Source organism: Bactrocera neohumeralis, chromosome 2, assembly GCF_024586455.1.
Source record: "Bactrocera neohumeralis isolate Rockhampton chromosome 2, APGP_CSIRO_Bneo_wtdbg2-racon-allhic-juicebox.fasta_v2, whole genome shotgun sequence".
Taxonomy (NCBI): domain Eukaryota; kingdom Metazoa; phylum Arthropoda; class Insecta; order Diptera; family Tephritidae; genus Bactrocera; species Bactrocera neohumeralis.
Genome location: NC_065919.1, coordinates 58,853,296 through 58,879,079, shown reverse-complemented (window position 1 = coordinate 58,879,079; position 25,784 = coordinate 58,853,296). Strand labels below are relative to the sequence as shown.

Sequence of the window (25,784 nt, the reverse complement as noted above, 5' to 3'; positions counted from 1 at the left end):
TTACTAAAGCGATCTCTTTATTTACTTTTTTTAACTGTTTTATCCAGATAGTGTGTGTTGATATTTTTCGTGCAATATATAAAATAGTTGTTGAAAAGTGAAACACGTTTGTTATAAGCTACACTTGTCTACATTTATTGAAATATAGTTTGGTGAAATTTAATTATTATAAGCTTTTTAGAAAAAAATACATGAAATCATTTAAAGTAGAAGTATTCTGCCAGATATTTGGGTACGTATGTCGGTCGGTACTTGCAAATTAAAGCAAAATTTGTATCTTGCTGAATATACTAAGCTTCAAACACCAATGAGCCAGATGCATAGCTAACACTGGAATCGTTCATATCTTTGCACTGACTGCTCTGGGCATACTTGAGAAATTTAAAGCTCATATTACTGTACCCTTGATTTTGTAACGCTTTTACAGAGTTCAACATCACACCGATCGGATGACGGCCACAAATTGTATTGTTGTATTTCCGTAGATACTCAGTGAAAGCACCCGGATTTAAGGTTTCGATGATGGCCATACCCTGTAAAGAGAAAATTACTCATTATAAATAATCCACTGCCTTTGTCCTATTTACTTACATCCTTGTCAAGTTTCTCAATGGATGAGTGAATTTGACCACACGACCGATCGTAATATGTGTAATTGAAGCGATGTCCCCAATGACAAAAGTCCGATGATATCACGAAGAGGTTTTGTGGATCCGTAAAATAGTTTGCTAAGAGATCACCATATAAAGCTTCCTGATCAGGGTTCAAAGAACCGACTAAAATTGGCACGATCGTGAACTGATCTTTAAAACTGAAATTTTAATGTAAAATATTATTGCTTTTATTTGAATAAACAAGAAAAAAGTGTCTAATAAACTTACTCCTCCATTACTTTCGCTATATATGGCAAATGCATTTCAATGCTATGTTCATCTTCATCTGTTTTCATGTCCATCCACGAAAAGTGACCAGTCTTTTCCAATTCTGCATTGACTATGTATGGGTAAAAAAATATTAGAAACTTTTCACCAAAAACTACGCACCGAAATATGGACTTGGCACTTACTTTGAGTATCAATCGTGAGATCATAAAGTGGAGTTTTATACACCTTAGCAGTGGACAACGCGCAGCCGCGCAGGCGTACATGATGTGATGGACCTAATATGAAAATTCGTTTCCTAAGCAATTAGTAATGAAACCTATTAATCACTGTTTTCGTCATTAAAGTTAAGCAAACTTACACAACGGCGGGACTGACTTGTCGATAGGCGAAGGCACCACACGCACCACAGTAGGTATAACCTGCATGCCTGCAAAGAGAGTCAATATTTATTAAACATATTTGTATGTATAGTAAATTTTTTACATACGGCGCAATAATTGCACGAGCTGGTCCATGAGAAAGTTCTGCAGCACCCAGCCAGCGATCCAGCTGACGTGACAGCTCAGATCCTGTAAAAGTCAAACATTTGAAAAATTTTGTATGTTGTTTACTACTCTTGGTTAAAAATAACTGTTATACACAAGCATAGTTTTTTTTTGTGAAAAGTAACCAGAGAATCAATGTTTACTTTGCTTAGCAACGCGTTTGTTTATATGTACCTTATTCTATCTTTGAAAATAAAATTAAAAAATATACTTATATTTATATTTAGCATAAAATTTATGGAGAAAAAATAAACAACATATAAAACTACTAAATACAAAAAGAGAAAATGACAGAGGGCGATAATTCCAATGCACTTTACGATATCATACGGAAGGAACTGAATTCAATTATTAATGAAAATAGGTAAAATTATTGATAACCCCTAAGACGCGTTTGTAGAAAAACATTGTTTTAATTTCATTTTAGTGCTTCACAACCAGATGATTCTAAAAAGGCTATAAAATTGGATGGCAATGATGGCACACATTCACAGCTACAGAAGTCCGCGGAGGCTGCGGATGATGGTGATATCATCACGAAGACACCAACTCCGGTGGAACATTTGTCAACTATGCTTTCTAGCAAAATTTTGCAGCTACCTTCCAATGAATCTCAAAGTGCAATTATTGACACCGACCTACAAAAGATGCGTTACGATTTACAACAAAGTTACGAGCTTTTTCAGACTATGGGCGAACGATTCCAAGCTATCAATTTTAGTTCACTCAAAAATCGCATTAAAGATATGAATCTTAGTAAACAAGATCGTACAGCAAAGTTAAACGAAGAAATGAAGGATATATTAGAAAAACATTACAATAATAATTCACTAAATAGTTTGACAGCTGAAATGGGTGAAAAATTCCAAAATCATCCTGGCGAATTCGGAAATATACCGGAATTGAGTGAATTTTTCCAAACTTGCTCGCAGTTACAACATGGTTTAGAGCAACTAAAGCGTCAACGTAATTCCATTAGTGAAATGACAAAACGCCTTTCCAATGCTACAGAAGCCTCATATACACGTATAGATCATATTTATAACATAATGAAATCTACACATTCAGGACAGAGCCGAAACCTCACAGAATATCAACAAATTACCTAGTTTAGATCTGGCTTGCTTCCAAATATTTTGGTATATGTTTAGTTCAAAAATTCTAGTTGATCTAAACCGATTATTTTTTTAAGGTTTGAAGAAGTACCACATACATAGATTGAAGAAATATGTTTGCACTCTGACTTTTATATATGTATGTAAATGTATGTACATACTTTGCTGGAATACTTTCACATGCCCCATGCATTGTTTAACTTATCAGATACACGTTAAAAGAACTTTTGTCATATTTATGTATGTTTCCGAATAATCAAGATGAAGCTGACTCATCTTCTTAGCAATTAGACATGTATCTATAAAACTGATAATTTTACTGATACCATGATAGCATACGACAATAAAAAATATTTGCTCAATGTTTACCTAAGTTTGTGTACCAGCTTCCAGAATGGGTTGCTTTTCTGACTGTAGACATTTTTACCAGCACACTTTCTTAAATTTCTTTTACTATATATTTACGTATATCACTTTATTTATTTAAATAATAGTTGACAGATAGTTAAGTGCTTTAAAAGAATTCCTCAGTATGTACTGCACAGTCAGATGTGAAAACCTAATAACAATTTATTTTCGTTGTCTTTGACAAAAGGAACAACCGATTGCATTGGGTAAAAGAGAATTCACAAAAGAGTTACCATTCACAATTAAGAGTTTTAAAAATAATACTAAATGAACATTAAAATTTCTTTAGTTAAAACAAAACGTAATATTGTGCTTTATGTATGAAGAAACCGTCAAATATAAATGTTAACTTAATTTTGCATGTTATTCTGAAAAATTCAGCTATGAGTACTGCAAATGTAGCAATAATGCAATCAAGCAGATTGCCCATAGACTCGTAGGCAAGAACGAGTGGAATAACATTAGGCCATTTATATTGGAAATGAGAATTTAGTTAGTTTTGTAGTATGCTATATAAATTAGAAGTACAAAGCGAGTTAAAAATAATGAATTGTGTTTTTTCCAGTAGTATTGATGAACGAAATCAGGTGGTCTAATTAAATAAGAATATTAAAAAAATTGCTTTCCCATGTTTGTGTGAACAAACTCCTCAATGCAGCCCTGCTGAATTGAAATGCCGCATGGCAGCGTGTACTAAAATTATTCGCAGTTTGATAGAATTCGCTGGAGTTCGATAGTTGCTTATGTTCACAGGTCTTGGTGTGCACTGCATTTTTTCAATATATTCTTTTGATAATAAATTAAATTCCTTGTGATACATTGGTAAAGAAAAGGTGTGTGCATTTTTGTGGTGTTTTCTTATCAAGTTTATTGAAAGGTTTAAATTTGTTGTAAAAAGCATTTGTGAGTACGCTTGGAACTAGTGAAAACTGAAAATCGGCAACAGCAACGAGTCAACTGTCATTGCGGCGATTCATAGTGTAAACACAATGGCTACGACAGACTGCAAACTACATCTGTCAAATATTAAAATACACACGTTCTTATGGGCAGTGTTATTTTGACAGCTGCACAACTACACGACTGCAGGCCGACAGTTGTCGTTCTCGCTAACTTCAATTTGCTCCTATTTTTGCCAACGACAGTACGACGACAGTAGAATGGAAGATAGAAAGAGGAGGTAGAGTGGTGATGCCACTAATATGTAAAATGTAAAATTATTCACAGCTCTAACAAACTTAATGTTATTTTACAAATAAAAGCATAAAATAGCTCTATTATATCATTTGTAATAGCAAGTGATAATTTAAAGCAAAAATATTTACCTATTTACTTATTTTTTGCATAAAAAATTTCACTTTGAACAAAATATTAAAATTTCATTGAAGTGAAAGGTATTAGTATGGCCACAACGAAATTGTGTACATGCAAAATGGACAACTGCGTTGTTTTGTGTACATGCCGGCCATTGTGTTGTTGTTGCTTCTCAAAGTGTACATGCAGTAAGATGAACAACGACGTTTTCAGTTCACTGTCGTGCCGCTGCAGTCTAGCCATTGTGTTTACACTTTCAGTTTTCATTCGTTCGCGTATGAGGTTTGTGCGAAATGCACTATCGCGTCATTTATGTACTAAAATTGAAGATAACAAGAAGAAGCACAGACAGCAAAGAATCGCCGTGTTCTCCACAATTTTCCGCCATTTTGAAAGCTACGAGTGTAAAATTTAGTGATTCGTCAGAAAACGCGTTGCTTATAAAATTGCTAAAATTGCTGAGAAAACGTACATAAAATAAATAAAATAAGTGTACATTTTTAGTGGAGCAACCAAGGAAGTGTTTGTGAATAAAAAGTAGTTGTTTAAACATTGTGTTTGCTCGATTTGTTCGAGGAAAATTTTATGTTCTGTACAAGCGAAAAGGGCTAACCAACGCAGAAAAAAGCAAGCCTACTACAAGTGAGCGAGTAGCACCACAAAATCCACGGTCTGCCGCCGCGGCTATAAACTTAAAAGGCAACACTTTGTAAAATATGGTTTATAACTTGTTACAAATTTAAAGTTTGTTGACGTGCCTATCGCAGAAAATAAAATTGAAAGTTGTCGCGCAGTCATAGTTCGTTTCGTTCCCAGACCTTGTCAACGTCGCAGAACACATTTAAGTCGGTCAATACATACATAGTGACCATTCAACAAATCGTTCGTGAATTTTGTCCCTTTAAAATAGTGAAAACTATTACTGGTAAGCCTTGCTTAATAGTCAAAATTATATTTGTAGATATGTGGGATGATTAATACAAAGAAGTGCTTTTTGTTTCACTTTTGAAAATAAATAGTTTTTGTATTGCGAGAATGGTATAGCCACTACTTATTAAATAACATGCATTATAATCCCACTTTAACTCGTGTTGTTCAATAAAGATAATCAATTTAAGTTTTTCTTGACAAGCTGAGGGCCAAAGGCTTCGCACCAGCCATAAGCCGCCTCCTATTCACACTTGCACGCCGTGCAGAAAAAGAAAGTAACGAGTTGTAAAGTGGAATAGCAAAAAGAAACAAAAATCTGATAATTTTAACGAGTGTAGATGGCGCGAGCGAATAACTAGTGCAAGTATGGCGGCGAATATTGTTGACACATTTTTAACAATTTCTTTATGCTCCAAAATAACATAAATAACTAAAGCAACAAATACCACTGACATAAACTTTTTCGTATATAAAATGTATTTGTTCAATGGAAATTGTATCAATTGTGATGTGATCTTTGTATGATTGATTTTTCCAAGTCATTGTTTTTTTGTGTTTGGCAGGTTCGTTTGCTCCCCGAACATTTTGTTTTTCGAAGTTTTTACAAATTGTAGCGTCTGCTTAAAAATCAAACCATATGTAGATAGTTATTTGGCGTATTTAATTTAAGAAGAAAATGCAATGAAAATTTTGTTATCTGCATAAATCTTGAAAGAATTAAAGTACAAAGGAAATATATAGTTACATACGCGAATACAAATGTCTACACTGAAAAAATGATAAATATGTAAATAAAAATGCGGTATGTAGTATGCGGATGGCAGCGTTTGCAACAATGTTTTTTGTTTGTTTCAAATTAAAAATAGATATTTTCATAACACATTTTCTAAAGAATTTGACAGTATTTGAGGATTTTTTGAATGTAGTGGAAAATGTCAAATCTACATACAAATCTCTGTATAGAACTAGTGTGAACATGCGTTTGCATATTTGATATATAGTATGTCGGTATACAAATCCAAGTCTGATCAAAATATTTGTATTGTCAGCAAATTAATTGGAATTAACATGAATTCTCAGTGTCAAATCCGCATATGTTTACTGTACAGTAATATTATTCCCACCATAATAGAGTTTATTGAGCTGCAATTTTTTTTCTTCTGAATATACATATACATATGTATATAATATATAATATAGGGATTTAACATGGTGTCAACTTTATTAAATATTTTGAAATATGCATATATATATAAAATTGTTTAAGGAAAATGCAAATAAGACATAGCTACATACATTCTTAAAAGTATGAAACTTTAACGGACATTGATATTACACGCTGCATTTGTCTAAAAGCAATTCTTGACGTTTTGCTTATTGCCACCTACGCAACACTAAGCTATTGAATATTGAACACATGTATGTATATATGTACATATAAAAAAAGATAAAACAAAAGAAACATATGAACGCAATGAACAAGTAGTAAAAATCGACAGACATATTCCAGAGAAGTTATAAAACCAACTGCTGCATGTGTATGTACACATTTGCCATTTGTAAATTTTAGCGGGTTGTCTGTTCGAACAACGCACAATGCATCCGCCATTAAGCTACTTCAATTTCCCCACTGACCTGTCTGACTTACGGTCATTCAATTACGAGCACGCACACTATTCCCTTGCCATTGAGACGAAAAGAGGTTTATCTGCCGTTGCATACAGCACGTTTTGTGGAGTCACATGTTTTTGTGGCTTAAGTTGCCGATAGCGACGTGAAGTTCGTTACATTTGACAAACGTAGCATGAGCAGTTGTGGAAATGCAACCAGTTCTTTGCAATATCTTCAGTGACTTGTTTTGCATAAATTGTTGCATTTCAGTGTGACTAATAAAGTAAAGCGTTAAACGTTTCCCTAATAACTCGTACGACGTTTGTTCCTTCGGGTTTACTCTTGGGTTGCGTATAGGTTAAACTTTGGTACATATGTATATCTGTCAGACACACGATAGTTTACCCCTTTAGCTTGTGCCAAATACAAAATAGCAACTTTAAAATTAAACTAAAAATTGTTAAATTAATTATAAATAAAATAACAAGTCTTGTGTTTTAAACATTGTTATTAATAGTTACATGATTTGAGTACCAATTTACTATTGAAGCTTAGGATTTGAAATGAAATTTGTTATATGGCATATATATATTTTTTTTTTAATAAGACCAAAGTATAATCGTGTTTTTTAAGGAAGAGTGACGAAACGAACAATCCAACAGGCAGGCAGTCAGGCAGACAACTATCTTTTTGACTTTATGGCAGTGCTAAGTGAAAAGAGAGTTAGAAAATAGGTTCTATTGTTTGTTTGCTCCGTTTATACACATAAGCAGCATGAGAGGGAAAGGTACAACTTTATAAATGCCAATCTTTATAGGGTTATTTTTTCATTTCAGTTTTTAGTATTTCTTTTTTAAGAACTAATGGCAATCGAAACCGGTTTTTTGCATTTGTAGAATGTCAATTGTGTTGCTACATAGCTTAACTTACTGATAATCAACCATTGGATGGAAGTGAATGTTTACCGGCTCAGTTTGTTGCCACATTTTCAATAAGCGCTTACATACATACGTTGACACACACATTAAATGTGCTACGCACGCAAGTTCATTAATTAATGTTAAATATCATAGTTTATATTGGTAATAGGATCGGGTTGCTTTTGAGTAGTACAATATAATCGTGTTAATTTCACTTGTATTTTCTGTACTGTATATGATTCTGATCCCACTGCTCAAGCGTTTATATACAAAATACCTGCAACCATGTTACAGTCGCATATGAAGAGTGACATATGTAAATATTTATATACATACATACATATGCAGAATTTTAGCACATGTATTATGTGTTTGCTTAGTCACAATAATATAGAGATAGTTTTAGTTTAAGAAATTTTAATCCATATTTGGATACATAAATCGCAGAATAGACGGATATATAAACTATTTTTTTTTAATATCTACGAACAAAAATATGTATGTTTTAATACAAAGATTAATTTTTATTAAATAATCAATTATCAATTTTATAGCATTTATTCAATATAATGGAAAATGGAAATGTGTCCAAATTCTTCTCAGTCATTCTTAATCTATAAAGAATATTCCTAAATAGGTATAGGCATATATGTATGTATGTGTATGTAAATACTCAGACCTTAATTTTGTTGTCTATGATCGTTTGGAATATTTTGCTTTCGCACGTCATCAAATTGTTCAACACAAAAATAGCAAAAACAAATCCTAATCTTATCATTCGTCAGAAACGAAACTGAATTGTTGCCTATGTAGCCTTCATATAAACATACATACCTTCATATGCGTTTACATATGTATATACGTTCGTATGCACGTATGTACATAATTGTGCGAACTCGTAATCAAAAGCTAGCTGCACCTAAAGGGTATGTTGATGGAGAGGGACAGCAGGTGTTAATGATTTCACAATTGCGCGCTATATCTTTCAGCTGCCTGAAATAGAATTTCATTTTCAGTCTTATCTTTGAAAGTACCGCATTTGTATTCTACACATATACATATGTATGTATATGTATACGTGAATATGTTTGTTGTATTATTTATTTCTGTGTTTTTCATACTTGTACAGTAGAGCTAGCTACTGTGATCAATTGAATGTGTTAGTAAAACATGCATTGTTTGAAGTACGCATATAACTTACAGATATTGTGAATATATATGTTCATATTGTATGTATATACCATCTAACGGTCACTACTTGTGATTATATGTATTTTTGTTTCTGTTCTGCATTAAGTCAGCGACAAGACTAAAATTTAAGCTTCGTTTAAAAACGCGGTTGTAATACATACATATGTATATATCAAAATTGACGTTTGTGCATTCGTTTTGGCACTATAGCATACCGTTTGCACTATTTCATATTTAACTGATAAGAACTTTATTCTAATCTCACGTACATGTGAACGCAGTATAAATACATGTGTGTATATTTTATAGCTATATTCTTTAATAGGTACAAATGTAATTAAAAATATTTGAGATTGTTTGCATCTTCTAATTGCAGTTATTTCGGTGTGTGATTTTCTTAAAATCAACAAAACTAAGTTCTCTTTTGAATACAATTACGATACATACTAATGCCATATGTAGATAGAAAGTGATCAAGTTGAAGGTTATCATACAAGTGCTAGCATAACATACCTTTGATATTATAAATACTAAGTACAATAAAGGAATCGATTGAGACTTTTTTAATTCACTAAAATATAACCTATTTACATTACATATTACACTTGTTTAATAAGATCATGATCGGAGAAGGATAAGAGGAAATAACCTTATTTGGTTTTAAACACTATTTGAAATGAAAATTGATGTCACTAGTGATTTCAACGGTTTCCCAGTATTTTTCAAACATCCCAGTGGGATAATAGTTTGCATCCAACGGAAAACTCTTTTTTAGTTCTTTCTAGCCAAGGTTTGCAATACAAAGAACCATCAAGTCTTGTTTTTGATCGATCAGTTTATATGACATTTTATGTTCTATAGTTGTTCAATCTGAATAATTTGTTCGGAGAGATCATAGCGCTGCGTTGGACAATTATCTACTATGTACCTTATTTACTAAAGGTACTTTGTTAAATAAATATGTTTTTGAATACAAGATTCGCGGTTCCGCCAAATGAACCGTTCCCACTTCAGTCTCGTCTAGGTAACTGGAACGAACTCGAATTTTTATCCGGGCAACAACCGACAACTAGGCACCATTCATTTTTTGAATATTTACTGCTGCTACAACAATTACAAATAGGCAGCTTCTTGGGGAGAAACTGACATGTGGAAAAGTTCAGATTGATATCATAAAAACTTAGGAATTAATTCGCGTATGCACACGTTTCATGTGTGTATAGAAACAATAATTTCCTACAGTGGAGATGATCACAATAACAATGCTAAACTAAATTCTTAGTTGAATTCAAAAAAATTCCAACAACAAAGATGTTACAATATTGTATAATTTTTTTATAAAGCTTTTTATTAAAAGCTGGCTCAAAAGTAAATATTAGCAATGAGTTCACTGTCAATAGTGTTCATTGTCAAAGCTTGTAAATTATGTTTTTGAAAATAATGTTAAAAATAATTTCATCACAAAATCGATAAACGCGTACCAACACCTGCTAATATAAACTTCAGTTTTTATAACTTTATTGTAAAGTTTTAAATGAAAAGTATGAATTATACATATGTATATCTGGCTATCTGTCACCTCGGCAGCGATGTTTTTGAAATGTTATATTCTGCTACAATAATAACCACAACAATTTTTTAATTTAATTTGAACGATAAATTTTAATTAACATTTTTTAGGTAAAATGGACAATTCAACATGAATGAAATGAAGTTATTATGTATGAAGGAACCTCATTTGTATTAAATTGTAATCGTTGTGCCAGTTGAAATATCTGAGAAAATCTGTGTCGTATAATTTTACGCTTTACATAGCTGAACTCAAGTGGAAAAGGAAGTGCAAGATACGAACGATTGCGCTTAGTTGGAAAACCGAAAAATTGCAATTCATCACATTTCTTTTTTAAGGTCAAAGTTTTATATTATTTATAGAGGTAAGTATTGCTGACTATTATTAAAGTCTGTTATTATCAAAACATTTTGATTATGATATAATTAAATTTCTTTCTTTCGTTCATATAATGCAGGAAGAGTGTATTTAACACACAAACATATTAACATAGACTTGGAAAACGAAAACGTAGTTTTAAATACAAAAATACGGTAGTAACACACAATGGATAAAAATATGATGTTACCGAAGCGTTCACGCTTAGACGTGAAAGGCACATTCGCCAATGGTCCGTTGCAGGCACGTCCATTGGTTGCGTTACTTGATGGACGCGACTGTTCAATTGAAATGCCTATACTGAAAGATGTGGCCACAGTGGCCTTCTGCGACGCACAAAGTACATCCGAGATTCATGAAAAGGTAAAATTCTAGTTAGATTAAGTAGTAATGTTAAAGTTCATATCTAATATAAATTTAATCCAAAATAGGTTTTAAATGAAGCTGTCGGCGCACTAATGTGGCATACTATAATCCTTACAAAAGAGGATTTGGAAAAATTCAAAGCTTTACGTATTATAGTGCGGATTGGTAGCGGTACGGACAATATCGACGTGAAAGCAGCGGGTGAACTAGGTATTGCCGTTTGTAATGTACCGGGTTATGGTGTTGAGGAAGTAGCAGATACAACAATGTGTTTGATATTGAATTTGTATCGAAGGACCTATTGGCTGGCGAATATGGTGCGCGAAGGCAAAAAATTCACTGGTCCTGAACAAGTTCGAGAAGCAGCGCATGTATGTTAAATATTTTGAAAAGTAACAGAAAATTTTGAAATTAAAAAAAAATTTCATAAATTTTTTGTAGGGTTGCGCAAGGATTCGAGGAGATACCTTAGGACTTGTAGGACTTGGTCGCATTGGCAGCGCTGTCGCTTTGCGAGCAAAAGCATTTGGCTTTAATGTTATATTTTACGACCCCTATCTTCCGGATGGTATCGACAAATCGCTTGGTCTAACTCGTGTCTACACCCTACAAGATTTGCTGTTTCAATCGGATTGTGTGTCGTTGCATTGTACACTCAACGAACACAACCACCACTTAATTAACGAATTCACAATTAAACAGGTATGATACTGTTCCTTAATTAAAAAAGAAATCATTATACAGGGGTGGTACACTAATTAGCACACCCGCATGTGCACTCAAATATAACCTCAAATCTATTTTGAAACAGCTTGGTCAAGAGACCAACACATCTCAAAAAAAACGTAAAAAGAATCATATAAAATTTTGAAAGTAATTAAAAAAAATAAAATTAATGGGTTTATATTTACTCCATACATATTTACATGGGTATCCATTTTGGGAAATAACGGATGTACATCCTCTCGGCATGGATGACCCTAGATCCGCGTAGATGTCATTGGGAATTTTCTTTTGAATAACTGCCTTCAAATCATGCGCTGTCTTCGGCTTCAGTGCCATGACTCGCATTTGATTATTGTCCACATATTTTCTATTGGAAAACGATCTGCCTGGTATACTTCGGGTGCAATTCTTTTGGCAATCGACCGACCGGTCCTTAACTACGCCCCCACCAATGTGGTCGCCTGTTGCAGACGAAGAAGCTTCAAACATGACAGAACACCACACTCCGGATTATAATGGGATGCCTTTTGTGAGTGAGGTCCGTACGTTTCTCCTCTCCAACAAACTTCAGACATGCACTGACCGCCATTCACAGTGGAGACATTAAAACCTTCGCCGGCTCCCTCTCAATGAATGGCGTAACTGTATTTATGAAATAAAGGCACATTTCTTTGAAACCGACCACAAGCTTTTCAGTAGTGCCTGATTTTTAAGTGTAAAAATAACTAATTTATATACAAAAAATTTTCTTAAATATCGTTATCTTCAATTTTCAAGCAGTACTATGGGAATATGTAAGGATGTGCTAATTAGTGTGCCACCGGTGTCTTTAATTTATTGGTTTGATTATTTACATAAACTTTTTTTTTTTTTTTTTATTATGACAGATGCGACCTGGTGCATTTTTGGTAAACACAGCACGAGGCGGGCTGGTCGATGACGAGACCTTGGCACTGGCTCTGAAACAAGGCAGAATAAGAGCTGCAGCTTTAGATGTGCACGAAAACGAGCCCTACAATGTATTCCAAGTAAGCCTCTAATTGCCAATTTATGCATAACTAGATAATTTATTCTTAGTATGTATATTTGGCAATACAAACAATTACTAATAACATATTATTTTTTGCAGGGAGCCCTTAAAGATGCTCCAAATCTTATATGTACACCACATGCAGCCTTCTTCAGCGATGCATCCGCAACCGAGTTGCGAGAAATGGCAGCAACGGAGATACGACGGGCAATAGTCGGCAATATTCCAGACGTCTTAAGGAATTGTGTTAATAAGGAATATTTCTTGCGAACACCAGCTGTGGCTGCTGCTGCTGCAGCTGCGGCAGTGTATTCAGAAGGTAAACTACAAATATTATCAAATCCAGAAAAGTGAAAGTAATATTTTAAACTAAACGTAACTTTAATAATTACCAAGAAAACAAAAAGAGGAAATAGAAGAGAAACATTGCAAATTATAATAAGCGCGAAAACTGAATATAAAGCAAACAGGTTTAAATACAATTAAATTTAAATAAAAAAACACCACAAAAATAGAGTTAAAATATAAATATTGAGTGTAATAAAACCTGCAAACTAAAAACAGAGCATAATACAGTATATTGAAATATTTAAAAAGATGCAAAGAATATAAAACCACAAACACAAAACAGTAAATCATAATAAGGACTATTTAAGAATCTAATATAAATGCGAATCTGCAAAACAAAAAAAAGTAAAATAAAACAAAAAACACAATTAGATTAGTGCATAGAATCACAATACCAACAACAAAGAAAAAGCAAAATAATAATAATAAGCATATAGTAACAAGTCAAAAAAAGATATAAAAATGCAATGCACATAATATAGCGAGAGAGGAAAAGAAATGAATTTCTTGAGACAAATTTAATTAGGTTTACAGCAGCGCATCAGTAGCGGAGCATATACGTACATATGTTTCAATTTCCTTAATAATAAAAAAGTCATGCAGTTGTACAATACATGAGCTTAATAATGTGTGTACATATGTACAATATGTACATAGTTGTATTTATGTCCAAACTCATTTACCCTCCTTCATTAGCATACGCGCTCTATATGTATACATACATACAGTTTAAAACATAAAAAAAAATAAAATAAAAATATATATGTACATACATATATTGAAAAATCAATCGCGGCAGTGAAGTTTGTTGCAAGGCATCCGATTCTGTCAGAACACGCAAAAACATACACGACGGTTTGGTTAGACTACTCTTGATTTTCACAATGGATTTTTTGTTTTAACTTTTCAATGCGCAGTTCATTCAAATATATTTTATGATTCTTATCATCTGCACTTTATAGTCTGTGACTGTTTTCGCATACTGAACTGCTGGCCTTGTACGCATTAGGGCTTTCGAAATTCCAGAATTTTGTATTATTCAGTATGTATCTGCATATCTGCATCAAAAAGTGAAAATGTACAAATGTACCATGATTCTTATTACAATTTTTCTAATTTCGCTAATTTTTGTCACGACGTAACTGTCCGTATATATTGTTTTTTTCTTTATTTTTTCGATATTTAAATTAACAAAATTAACTCATATTTCTTTATTTACTTGTTTATAAGCACATCAGATCAATGAATTTTTTTCGTTTCTCATCAAACGCAACCGCTTGTCAATTGATAATTTTCTTTATGTATGTTTTGCGTTCTTTATAAATTTGGACAACTAATTTATTTTCTTATCGTCCGCATTATATACAAAACCCAAATTAAAAAGTGAGTGCTAAAAATATATGTATTTCAAAGCTCACATTTAAGAAATTAAAAGTCTTGGAAGAAAAAAATATAAAATTTTCCTAATGAGCTATTAAGCGCACCGTCCTTGTTAAATATTAGTGTTATCTGAATACAAAAATTTTTGCACTCTGTTTTAGCACCTTTTTGTTTTGAATTCAATTGTGTATTACTATATTCATTTGCTGTTTAAATATTTCTTCTTGTTTTCGCATTGCTTTATTCCAAACTTTTTTGAATTTATGTTCTATATTGTAATTTCCCCTATTTTGCGTTAGGTTAGAGTTTTCGCATTTTTGTTAGTTCAAAAGGGCAGACCGAAATTATTTTTGCTTTTTTGACATATTTGTAAATTACAATATAAAAAAGTGCAACCATAAAAATGGTTCCAAATAAGATGGTAATGTTTCCTCTTCAAAGAATTCGTCAGTAAAAAAAATTATAATTTTTAAATAGCAAGCAAAATATTTGATAGCATTCATGAAATTTCCTTGTGATATACATACATATATGCTACAAAATCTTTAACAAGCTAATAATAAACTTAAAAGTGAACGACAACTACACATCAAAACATAATTATACATCCACTTGGCATCCAACCGAATTCGAATATTGGGTGCCTGCTGGTGTAATTTAAGAGTTAATGTCGTTAAATGTATACAGGACATAATGCTAAAGTATTTTGTGTGTTAATGGATGTTAATTGTAAGAGTGTGTCTTATCCATTATTGTAAAGCAAACAATCGTTTATAAATCATAGAAGAGGAATGAAGAAGTTATTTCTATATTTTGTAAGCAGTTGTGTATCATATCTGTGCACATAATGACTACTTAACATTTTATATTCATTTTATGTACGTTTTATAATTAAAGCAAGCAAAAATTTACTGACTTTCAAAAATCAAATAAAACTGTAGTTGATAGTATAACTATAACCTCAAACAATTATTTTTACTTGAACATAATATATATGTATATGCTAAAACATTGGTATGTTTCTTCTAGTAATTATAATTAAGTTTGGATGGTTTTAAGCTTTGTCTAAAGAACTTTTAATAAGAAAAATGAATTTCTGCTCTTTAAATGATCTCATCATCCTTGTTTATTTTTAACTACCAATACATACATACATACATGTATGGTGCATATATCGAAAACGTATGTAATACAGCGAACAGTTCAAAATTGATTTGCCTAAATTCTAACCTAAAAACAAACAGTTGCCATTTTGGATGCGAAATAATTAAGCTAAAAGCGTGTAACAACAAACAATACTATATATGATAGGGAAGATTTGCGATCAAACCGTTGCTATAAACCGTTACACAGCTGATATTCTTCTTTAATACAACAACAATAATGACAAACAATAGATGCGCGGGATAAAACAAACAAATAAATGAATGAACATTAGCAACATGAAGGACGATGAGAAAAGATATAACAAAAATTTTAACATCTAACCTAACAAACTTCAAATATACTAAAACAGAATAGATTATGTACATTTAAAATACTTTAAATTTAATAATATTAATTTAGAGATACGATTATATAAAAGTAAAAATAAAGTAAATAATAAAAATATAAAATCGATTTATAAGTTCAGAAAAGAAAATAGTATGTAGTTTTATGATTAAAAATATTAGCATGCTGAATAATGCAAACACAGACACGCACGCAAATTTATCGTGTGAAAATGTGCGCGAACGTTTCGTTTATTATTTTCTTCGCAGCTGCATTCGTTCACTGTGAAAACGCTGTGGGAAAGTGTAATGAACTTAAATTACTGTTAATTAAATCACACGAAATATATAGTTGTATTATTTTCCAAGCATTTTAGCTGTCACATAAAGCAACTGCAACACAGAAAGGGTGTTAACGCATCTCAGAGCTTTCTTAAGTGTGAAATATTTTTTACGCTTACAACATACGCTTATGTATACATGAAACTATACGTGTGCGTATGCAGTATAATTACAAAGAAACTCATATAGAAACCACATTAAATGCTTAAATGTCCTTCCGCATCTATTTCTGAAATAACCAAATCAAAAATTGCAATTATTTATGTAATATTGATATGAGGCACATTTCCACAATTGACTTTCACTGTCTTGATTCTCAGTCAGAATTATTTTTATTATAAATTCCAAATATTTACCATGAAATATAAATTGTAGCTTACAAAGTAGGGATAATTTGCACAAATCAACCGCAAATAAAGCGCGCAGGCGCCACTGCAAGTTCAAATAGGCAGTGAACGCTCAAAATACAACATAACAGATTTTTATCTATGCCTTTAATTTTATACTTTGTCGTAAACCAAGATTCACTAGAAAGCTGTAAATTATTTGTTATAAAAAACAAAGTCTGGAATTGTGAATGTTGTCAGCGACGTGTCGCCATTTGCCCAGCTGCAGCTACTTGCATACAACGACCGCAACCATCACCACTGCAATCACATCTACATCTACTGTTTATTGCAAAGGAATATGTATACTGAGCACCCACTCCCACATTGCAAATTTAAAAACAAAAACAAAAAAAGTAAAAATAAAAAAATAAAAACTAATGCAAAAGAAATTATACATACATTAATATATTATAATAAGTATATGAGACACATAAAAGTATAAGTTTAAATAAGGAAGAGTAAAGATTGAAGTTAAAACAACAGATTAAAATGATCATAATTATGGTCAAGACAATGATGCAAAAGAAAGTAAAATGAGATGAAAACTGTTATTTTGTATTGTATAAATATTTTTAATAACTGTGAAAGCTAAATAAAATTAAACTTTTCCAGAGAAACAAAAAACAAAACAAAAATAAACTAAATTCTAAAAACAAACGCGCTAAACTCTTTTCTTTAAGCATAATTTCTTCGATATACTTGTACATAGTCAACATAGCTGCGCATTGTCGGCTTTTGTCGGTTGCATTTAGTTTTCGCAAATAAATCAATACCATTGAGTCTCTTATGTTGTTAGAGTTATTTCCTTCTATTTTTTTTTTTGTTTTTGCGAAGGCATTTGAAATTTTCTGGGATGATGGAATCATTAAGCGAGAGCAAAATTTTGTATATATAAGTGAAATAGAAATTTTTATGCACAAAAAAAATGTTATATAAAAAGTTTTATAAGTAAACTACAAAACAAAAAACGAACGCTGCGAATGAAAGTCAGTAAATTTATTAAAGCTAAATAGATATCACTAAGGTTAAAAACTAGATTTACATACGACACATATCGACCACCAAGTACTTAACTATATCGGCTTTAGCTACAATATATGCAATTCCAAAGAAATGGAATTTCGGAATTGTAGCACAAGATGACAAATTCCTCTCTCATTCACTTACACTTACAGTTTGTTTTGTGCAGCATATTCGTTTCCATCATTCCCACGAATTTCCAAAAATTGTTCTAAAATAGTTACAGTTACAATTCGCAGTGTGCTTGTATATCTTGGAGAGTGGCGAATCGAACAAACAAGTGGCATAAGCAAATACCGATAGAATAGAAAGTATTTATTATCATAGGAGCAAACGAGCTACGCTTCGAAAAAGGCTATGAATTAATTAATATAGGTTTTTATGTATGAATTGATTTGTATGTGAGTTCGTATGAATTTTCAACACTGATATGCAAAATGGTGCAATTTTAAACGATTGGTGTGTCTCTAGTGCTGTAGAAGCTGCAAGTTTGTCGGAGTCGCCAATATCGGACTACTGTAGCATATAGCTGACATATAACAATGAAGATTAAGTTCGTGTATGAAAATCTTTTGATTATTGTCCAATCCCGGACCACATTTTTAAGATCGCACCACTATAGCATATAGCTGCCATTCAAATTGACCCTATCAAAATCAAAATAAAGATCTTTTTATACCCTTTATGCTATAAGGAATGTTACGGTAAGAGTATTTTAGAGCTTGGGTTCAGTCGAGGTTAAAGTTTTTTGTTGATTTTTTTCTTGTTCAAGAGGAGTTACACGCAGAAAGTTTCGAATGCCTTCAAAAAAAACTTAATAAAGTATAGTTCGTCAAATAGTTGAATATGCTTTTCAGCTCTTACACATGCAAAATTTTACTTTTCAAGTATTCTGCTAAATTTTTTGGTAATATTAGATAATTTGTTTAGATATTCGCATATAGGATGGACATTCGTTAATGTTTACGTTTTAAGTCTAAGTTAAGTTTAGTTGGGGTGTTTTAACCATTTCCGGCAGCAATGAAAAACAGTTTTTCGTCGCGGTAACTATAGTATAAAACAGCAATAGGAATGCAATAAATATAATACGTATTATGATCTTAGCGATATTAGCCATTGATCTTAGCCATATGGCCGTGCAGCGAAGTTGGATGTACTTCAACGGTAGGATTGGGCTGCCTTCCAGGCATATACTGTCATCACACATCATATTAAAGCATTGGCAATAGTTTTTATGCTACTACAGGCACAGCAACAACAACCGCATACAAATACAATAATTAATATTGAATAAACCCTTTAAACGCCGAAATCATTGCCATTATCTTCTATAACTGTTTGCGTATTTTTTATAAAACGCTGTGCCGCGTGAATGGATGTTTACATGATAATCTATTTCTCTTTAGGAAACTTTTTGAACAAAATACATAAAAGGAAATTTTACAAAATTCACTTTAAATTAATTCCCATAGACACACAAACGTACTTACGTACACATGTATGAACTTTCATTGAGCAAATTGTATAATGCATTATGTCAAACAAAAAACTGCTGCATTTATAGATAGTTAGTAGAGATAAAATTGTAGTTCTTATAGTTCTGATGCTGCAAGTATTTCAATATTAACGATGTTACTATGCTATATGCTACATATATGTATGTATACAAACAAACAGGATTAAATGGCGGATATTATGCAACGAGCGGACTGCAACAGGCCCATAGTACCACACATGATGTACCGCATAGTGCAGCTGGCAGTGCGCTTATCGTTCCACCGCCGCCGTCGGTAGTGAATCCGTCGCCAGTTCCTACGGTGCCGTCGGTGCATATACCACCGCAAGTTGGATTACAGCATGGACTTGTGAGTAGTAAATCGGTAGGTATAGATATGTGTTGCTGTTGTTGTTCTTGTTATTGCTGTTGCTGTTGATTGTATGTTGTTGTTGTTGTTAGTGTTAGCATTGTTTAGTGTAGTTGATTTGTTAGTAAATGAACGCTCTGGCTTTCCAGCCCTACATATGCGCATACTCACTTAATATGTATATCCATATTTTTATATGGATGTTGATTTCATATATGCGCATCCATATGCAAAAGAAAGCGAACTCAAGTAAATGGTTAATACATCCTGTATTTGTATCATTTCAGTACTTTTCGATTGCTGTGCTTTCTATAAGTTTCTAAACAATTGAAGTTTGTTGTTTGTTTAACTAGTAAAAGTTGTTTAAATTTGTTCTTATCACCAGCTCGTTGTTAGTTTTCATTTGGTTGATCGATTATGTAATATTAGCTTTAAATTTCTAATTGAAGTATTTAGCTCTATGTAAATATGTATGTGTGTGTACTTTTATGGGTTTGGAAATGTGTGTGTCGAATACAATAAATAATACTTATTCGTTGATTTATCGCCTTTGTTAAAGAGCCTGATAATCTATAATTGACACATTTGATTATTATTGATTGACACATTGTTACGCCTATTAAAATAATTAAAATTTTATACCGATAATTATGATAATAATTATTCGTATTTTTAATTAATTAAAATGTACTAAATAATTCTAACTTCCTATTTTGAAATATACATTTTTTAATTTCAAATTTAGTTTCAAAATTTATTTTCTGACGAATTCTTGCTTGTATTCCGTTTTTTTTACATTGAAGTTGCTCAATGATGTGAAAATGACATAAGTATGTATTACTATTCAGTATTATTAGTAAATAATAAACTAGTGCTTTATCGAATTTGTTTAATTTTATTAAACATAACAGCATTTTCCATTTAATGACCTTTGTTGAAATTCTTTTTGTAATATTTGGCGGCATTCATATGAAAGCATTAAACTTAATTAAAATATTTATTTAAATAATTTGTAATTGATTAAAATAATTTTTAATCCCAAATAATGATTAAAAAATATTTTTGAATCACAAATACTGGATTTAAATATAATAAATATATTAAGTCCCAAAAATCGGATTAAAAACTTATTTTTATTTGAATTGAAAAAATAAATATAATCCCAAGACCAAAATTGAAATTAAAAAGTGAAAGCCTAATTTTAATCAAAATTTGTTCAAGTGAAAAACTAATCCTGCATATGTACACTAAATTATTATTGAAATTTATTTTTTGAGAACATTAATTTGAAATTTGTGGAATATCCTTTATATTTATATAACATATATGTACATACATATGTACCTGTATATGCGATCATATACTCAGCAAAAATCATTTCAAGAGTGTTTAAAGTCTTTCAAGTAATATTTTGTTTTACGTTATTCAGCTTATAAAAAGCATTAACTATTGCTTAAGTTTTCATTAAACATTATTAATTGATAACTTGTTGTAACCGTCTCTTTGAAACTGTTAAGAGAAAAAAAACATTTATCCTTTCGGAGATTAAAATTTCAACAAGACTTGGTGAAAATGATTTAAGCTTTCACTTTAAATTAATAATGCTCACCATTTATGTAACTCTATTAAATAATTAAAGAAATATTATTTTAAAAAATTATTAATTCAAAAAAATAGTTTTTTTTGTATATTCGTAAATTACTGTCAACTGGTTGAAATTAGTATGAGTGTAGGGTACTGTAAAAAAGCAAAATAAAATTTAGAATAAATAACATAACAATAAAAAATAAGAATCATATTTAAAGTATTATATTTAAAAGTCAAACACTACAAGACCGTTTCGTCAAAAATACCTAAAATATGTACATAACTAATTTGACATTGCGTTTTATTGAAATTTACAACAGTAAAAATTAAATTATTTTAACATTTTAATTTCTTCACTTACATTATTTGTTGTAATTTTTCTGTTATAATTGAATTATCTCAATTATATTACTAACATTTAACAAACCAAAAAAATAAAATTTATTTTCTCTTTTTCTTGCAGCCCCTGAATGCACCAGACCCTAATAACCATCTTTCGTCTGCTTCTAACATACCAGAGCCATCAGAGGTCCAATAGTTCAAAAGCGCCAACAACTGTGAGTGGACTCAATAAGCTAATATAAATAGAAAACAAGACCTACAACCACAACCAGCAAGCAAGCAACCAGAAACCGCTGAAACGAACACGCAAATTGACCTGAAAATAATTTAAAAGCAAATTCATTAAACAAAAAATGCAAACAATAAATTGCTGCGACTAATTTTCAAACAGAAATATTTTATGAACCCCGGCCAGCAGAAAGAAGTCTAGACGTGATGTAAAATTTTAAACCAAGAAGCAAATATTTTAAGATTAATTATGGCATAATTATACATAGGAAAGAAAGAAAGCGTTCTAGCCGATGCTATGTCGAACGCATTGATCCAAGCTTAGCACTTAGTACGCAGAAACAGGCAGCATATTGAAATAATTACATAATTTAAATGAAAGGATGCGGAAAGCAGCAAAAAAGAAACGTAAAAAAGGAAAGAATTTTAACTTGATCCGTCACAACATTTGGTTAAAGTTTTAAAGCTAAAAATGTATTCGCTTCTGTGAGTGATACAAAACATAGCATATTTCTTTGTAGGAGTATATTACACTTTAAACACGCTTATTCGCTCTACAATACTTAAAAACATGTTCAAACAAATACAAATTAATTGAATAAATGAATAATTCAGAGTGAAGTACAACTAAATATAAACAAAATGTATAAGTATCAAGCTCATTATAAATGTTTAGTTAATCAAAAAAGTTGTCTTACATAATAATACTCCTTTAGATTTGCAATTAAGTTAAGTTACTTATGGAATTCAGTTAAATAGTTTTATCTGAATTGATTTAGAAAGTAAATATACAATATGCGAGAGCAGATTGTATTACCAACGAGTAGATGTTACAAAATAGGCTTCAAATAACACGCTTAAGAATTGTGAAATAATTTAATTCTGATTTTTTTCCGAGTGATGCTTAAGCGTTTGCTAAGAAATGCGGACGGCAGTTGGTTACACTGCAGTGACACTCTTCAAATGTGCATTTGCATATATTCCCTAAAATATTCAAATAATAACTAATCCGTAACAGCACTGACCCTCTATATAGTGTGCTCAATAATAATACAACGAAGTTTTTGTACTGTTTTTCTAATTTTGCTTATAAGAGTGTGTATACATATGTATCCCACCTAATTGCTTCTATGCAAATGAATAAATAAAGCGTTTGCATAATGAGTATTTCTTCAAAATTGATTTTTTATTAGCTGTTCTTGAAAGCCTGCCTAACCTGTAAAGCCGCAATTCGCTTAACTTTTAATATTTTTAGAGTTCTTGTAAGGATTGGAGTTTTTCAAAGGTGTTTCAAGCAGAAAGCTCACTGTTTTGGCTTCGTCCACCTAAATTTCCTTATGTAACCATTCTCAGCTCACATTTAAGCTGAAAAAAATAGCTATATATTTTTATTAGAAAATATAAACCTACTGCCGTCTGGTCAATGCAACTAAACGCTTGCTGTGCGCTCACTCAATATTTAAATTGTCCACACCATTCGAAAGGAAACTTTTTTCCCCATATAAATTGCAATAAAATATTTGAAAATAGCTTAAAAATCAGAAAATCGTATGCGTTGTTATTAACTATTGGCACCTTTTCCTTATGATTTGCATTATCATATGTGTATTTATGGCAATAATGGCAAACTTCCATTAAATTTTTAATTTTTTTTTTTTTCATTTATTCCTTTGAATTTATAATTTTGAACTATCTAACGTCTTGCAATACGAGATTCACAAAGCAGTACACGGATAGTTCGATTCTGGTATTGTATCTATAAATATGTAGATTTAATTTTAAGCACCCATACAACATATGAACAAGCAAGTAAAACACCATACATACAACACTGGAACATACACGCATACATATAGACATCATTGATTTAATTTGATTTACAAATATAAATGAATTATTGTACGAGTGTAAGTCACCTTAATACTATAATACCTACTATAAAAATAATTGTTTTTATTTTTATTTTTGGTAAATTTCTATGTTTAAAATACAAATTTAAATTTTTAACTATAAAATCAATTTAAAAATTCTGGTACTATTAAGGTATTGATAATTACAAATAAAAAGGCAAACAATTAAGTTTTTCGACATGTAATAATTTCTCGGTAGTAAAGTAAGTAAGTAAGTATACGTAGGTTGACTATTATACACATTTCGGGATTTGCTAACCCCTGTGTTGCAATCTGACAACTCACAACTTTTGTAACTTAAAATACTCATCTCGGCCAAAAAATAGAATTAAATCGCGAACATTTCCTCGCGATTAATTTTTACAACTCTCTATGTGGATTAACTGAGCAATAGTGTACACCGATGAACTTAGCTCCATTTAGGGCCAGTGTTTTCAAGACGAATTTCATGAAGGTCGTCCAAAATCAGTGGTTGTTCCAGAACACTAATCATCAATCGCTCCAAAAATACTCGTGTCGATTGTGCGAGAGAAATGTTAAAAAATATGATATCGGTGCTTCGAAACACGTCTATGACATCGTGATGATTTTTTCGAATCCGAATAAAACAAAACATTTGATGGAAATAGATTTTAGTCACTGTAACCAAAACTCCAGCCACACTAAGCTGAGCTGACACTGACTGTACAGATATGTTTCTACACCTGAATTCCTGACTTTTTTTGTGGTGTGATTTAGACAGTGTACCTCAGCAATTCTCAGATAATTGACTAGTTCAAAGCGAACATTGCTGTTGCAAAAAAACATTCTACTATAAATGCAGCCCCCAAAAGACATTCTAATACTGTGGCAAAGTAGTCCGTGCCGAAATTGACGATTTGAGGTTTTTGTTATAGCTCTCGGCTATCTGCTATTTAGATTTATCCAGTGTTCCCTAGCTACTTTTAGTCAGAATTTCAACGTAGTTAATGAGTGTAAAACTATAATCGTGCAATTTGACAGAAGATGGCAAACAGTTCTTTTGCTATACCTATGGGCACTCAGCTTTCAGTTATTTTTAGAATTAACCAGTGTTTCTTGCTTACTTTCAACCAACATTTCCATGTAATTATTGGGTCTATAACTAGACATAAGGCAATAGTTTTCCATCATGACAACGACCCAACTCATATTGCAAGTAGTATGGTGAAAAACTATTTGAAGAACAACGGTTGGAAATTAAAGTCCCTGACTTTGTCCCTTCTGACTACTATTAGGTCCTGTCAGTGCAAACAAAACTTCCTCACGGGAACACGGTGCAAATCAGAACAGGGTTTCTAAAATTGGTTTGATTCATTCGTGACTGCTAAGTTGACGCAATTCTTTTGAAATGGAAACCACAAATTGCGAGAAAGGTTAAAAAATGCTAGAGCTTCAGATGGACAATTCTTTGAATAGGGGATGTTCGTGCAAGCAAATAGCTGCACCAATATTGCGACACTGTTGTTATTTTGCAAAGACTCAACTGATACTTATATTGCAACATTCTTGCGTCGAATATGCTGCCTTGCTATACTGCTGCAGGGATTGAGACTCGAATATCTGCATATTATTGTACGTTTTTCTTAAATAAACTTTCCAATTTTGGCAAAAAAAAATCGCACGAATATAGGTAGTTATAGACCCAATATATTTCAATTAGAAGATGTAACGGTGTTGGAACCATGTAATAAGAGAAAATGTATTTGCTTTTACTGTTTATAATTTAAAAATTATTTGAGAGGTTCTTTCTGACGTTGCAAAAACGATAACACCTCGACCTTAAATTGAACTAATTCCTTAAAAGAAAATTTTATTTTACTTTATATGAATATGATACCTTCACACATATGAATTTAATTGAAACAACCTTAAAG

General features: G+C 31.7%; 3 protein-coding genes across 8 annotated transcripts; 2 read left to right on the top strand and 1 right to left on the bottom strand.

Annotated features, from left to right (window-relative positions):
* Positions 1 to 107: 107 nt before the first annotated feature.
* LOC126754429 (protein MEMO1) lies at positions 108 to 3,131 on the bottom strand. The gene is made up of 7 exons (XM_050466383.1): positions 2,914 to 3,131; positions 1,372 to 1,453; positions 1,243 to 1,311; positions 1,067 to 1,179; positions 882 to 993; positions 592 to 811; positions 108 to 533 (listed from the first exon to the last, which is right to left on the bottom strand). The coding sequence occupies exons 1-7, from the start codon at positions 2,963 to 2,965 to the stop codon at positions 291 to 293; spliced, it is 891 nt and encodes a 296-aa protein (XP_050322340.1). The 5' UTR covers positions 2,966 to 3,131; the 3' UTR covers positions 108 to 290.
* LOC126754438 (uncharacterized) lies at positions 1,460 to 2,917 on the top strand. Its single transcript, XM_050466396.1, has 2 exons — positions 1,460 to 1,793; positions 1,857 to 2,917. Exons 1-2 carry the CDS (start codon positions 1,717 to 1,719, stop codon positions 2,536 to 2,538), a joined length of 759 nt encoding a protein of 252 aa, XP_050322353.1. The 5' UTR covers positions 1,460 to 1,716; the 3' UTR covers positions 2,539 to 2,917.
* Positions 3,132 to 3,672: 541 nt separating the features above from the next.
* Positions 3,673 to 24,058, top strand: LOC126751392 (C-terminal-binding protein). Of its 6 annotated transcripts, XM_050461618.1 has the most exons (10): positions 3,674 to 3,785; positions 4,596 to 5,191; positions 10,599 to 10,852; positions 10,946 to 11,229; positions 11,298 to 11,603; positions 11,674 to 11,934; positions 12,846 to 12,977; positions 13,088 to 13,307; positions 19,635 to 19,822; positions 21,873 to 24,058. In XM_050461618.1, exons 4-10 carry the CDS (start codon positions 11,035 to 11,037, stop codon positions 21,945 to 21,947), a joined length of 1,377 nt encoding a protein of 458 aa, XP_050317575.1. In that variant the 5' UTR covers positions 3,674 to 3,785; positions 4,596 to 5,191; positions 10,599 to 10,852; positions 10,946 to 11,034; the 3' UTR covers positions 21,948 to 24,058. The 6 variants fall into 6 exon arrangements, with proteins under 6 accessions (XP_050317572.1, XP_050317575.1, XP_050317573.1 ...); XM_050461615.1 differs by lacking the exon at positions 4,596 to 5,191 and having other exon boundaries at positions 3,673 to 3,785; positions 12,846 to 12,986; positions 19,635 to 19,837; XM_050461616.1 differs by lacking the exon at positions 3,674 to 3,785 and having other exon boundaries at positions 19,635 to 19,837.
* Positions 24,059 to 25,784: the final 1,726 nt, after the last annotated feature.